The sequence below is a fragment of the Plecotus auritus genome, assembly GCF_963455305.1.
Source record: "Plecotus auritus genome assembly, chromosome: 5".
Classification (NCBI taxonomy): domain Eukaryota; kingdom Metazoa; phylum Chordata; class Mammalia; order Chiroptera; family Vespertilionidae; genus Plecotus; species Plecotus auritus.
Window position 1 is genome coordinate 169,086,680 of NC_137776.1, and position 1,761 is coordinate 169,088,440.

Consider the following 1,761-nt stretch of genomic DNA (forward strand, 5'->3'; position numbering starts at 1 on the left):
ATAAAGAACCTGGAATAAACTAAAGAATGGATGAGTGAGTGGTTGGATAGAAAGATCATGGCAAGGGAAATGAATTAAAGGGAAAAAAAACCCTCTTTTGGAAACTAGAGTCATTCATGCAAGAAAAGATGTTTCCTAATAGTTATCCCAGAGTAAATTTCAGCATTATTTGATCTTAACTCTTGCTTTTCGCAGGGAATGTGGATTGTGTCTTATGGCCACTAGAAACAGGACAGAAGTAACAGACTTTGTCTTATTGGGCCTGTCCAGCTGTCCAGAGATGCAGCCAGTTATTTTTGGGATTGTCCTTGCTATGTACCTGGTGGCAGTTATGGGCAATGCCCTGTTAGTAATTGTTGCCCTCTCAGACCCCAAACTTCAGACCACCATGTATTTCCTGCTCTGCCAGCTTTCCTTTATTGACATATTTCTCACAACCATCACTGTTCCCCAGATGCTGGTCCACACACTGTCTGTGAATAAAACCATCTCCTTTAATCACTGCATGCTCCAGCTGTTCTTTTTTATGGCTGTGGGAAGCATGGAAGGCCACCTGTTGGCCGCCATGGCCTATGACCGCTATGTTGCTATCTGTGACCCCTTAAGATACTCTGCCATCATCAGCCGTCGCTTCTTTCTATACATAACCTTGATCTCATGGGTGGTTGTCAGCCTCAACAGCCTCCTTTATAGTGTGTTGGTCACCCGTTTAACCTTCTGTGGTAACCAGGTCACCCACTTCTTCTGTGACATCACACCCTTACTGAAGCTCTCCTGCACCCGACCAGTAGTCAGTGAAATGCTAATATTTACTGAAGGGGTAGCTGTGGTGATCAGTCCCTTCTTCTTCATTCTGGGTTCCTATGCCCGCATTGGTATTGCCATAGCCCGTATGCACTCAGTTGCTGCCCTGCGCAAAGCTCTGTCCACCTGTGGCTCCCACATCCTGGTTGTGCTGCTCCTGTATGGTTCTGTGATCCGCATGTACCTCCGGCCCTCCTCCAGCTATGACTTGGATCAGGATCGCCAGGTCGCCATCTTTTACACAGTAGTTACCCCTATGCTAAACCCACTGATCTACAGCCTGAGGAACCAGGAAGTCAAGGGAGCTCTGCGAAGGCTTTCCAGGAAACTCTGCATCTCAGGAAACTTCCAGCCTGGCTCCCAGGCCACCCGGGAAAGTTAAGATCTAACTTAAAGATGCCTCGAATCGATGGGTTGCACTCCTGATAACTGGTATGGTCACATTCCTGTGGGATAATCTTTTCTGTGACTCCTTCTTACTTGGATTTGGCAAGAAGTACATTTTTGAATAAATAGTCTGGTCCCTATTGACTGACCTAGAATCTCATTACTTTGAAACTGAAAAGATACTTTTAAATCATCAAACTTGAACCTCTCATCTTTCAGATCTAATATAAGGTATGGGGGATTACTAAGCCGAATTATTACAGATCAGCATGGTCTGCAGAAATTTGATCATTTTTTTATATTTTATTTTTTTCTTTTAAAAGTTAATTTATTTTCCCAATTACAGTTGACACACAATATCATATAAGTTTTAAGTGTACAAAATAGTGATTAGACATTTAAATGACTTATGATGTGATCACTCCCATAAGTCTAGTACCCATCTGACACCATACATAGTTATTGCATTATTGACTGTACTTCCTATGCTGTACTTTAAGAAATTTGATCATTTTAGTGATGATATAGCATGTACTGTTTTCCAGAGAGAAGTCAAAGTGAGGTACAATA

At 42.5% G+C, this 1,761-nt stretch overlaps 1 protein-coding gene across 1 annotated transcript; it reads left to right on the forward strand.

Moving 5' to 3' along the window:
* Positions 1 to 214: 214 nt before the first annotated feature.
* On the forward strand, positions 215 to 1,186 carry LOC308247838 (olfactory receptor 1f45-like; the record flags this gene model as incomplete). Its single annotated transcript, XM_080667567.1, has 1 exon — positions 215 to 1,186. The coding sequence occupies one exon, from the start codon at positions 215 to 217 to the stop codon at positions 1,184 to 1,186; it is 972 nt and encodes a 323-aa protein (XP_080523693.1).
* Between the last annotated feature and the right edge of the window lie 575 nt (positions 1,187 to 1,761).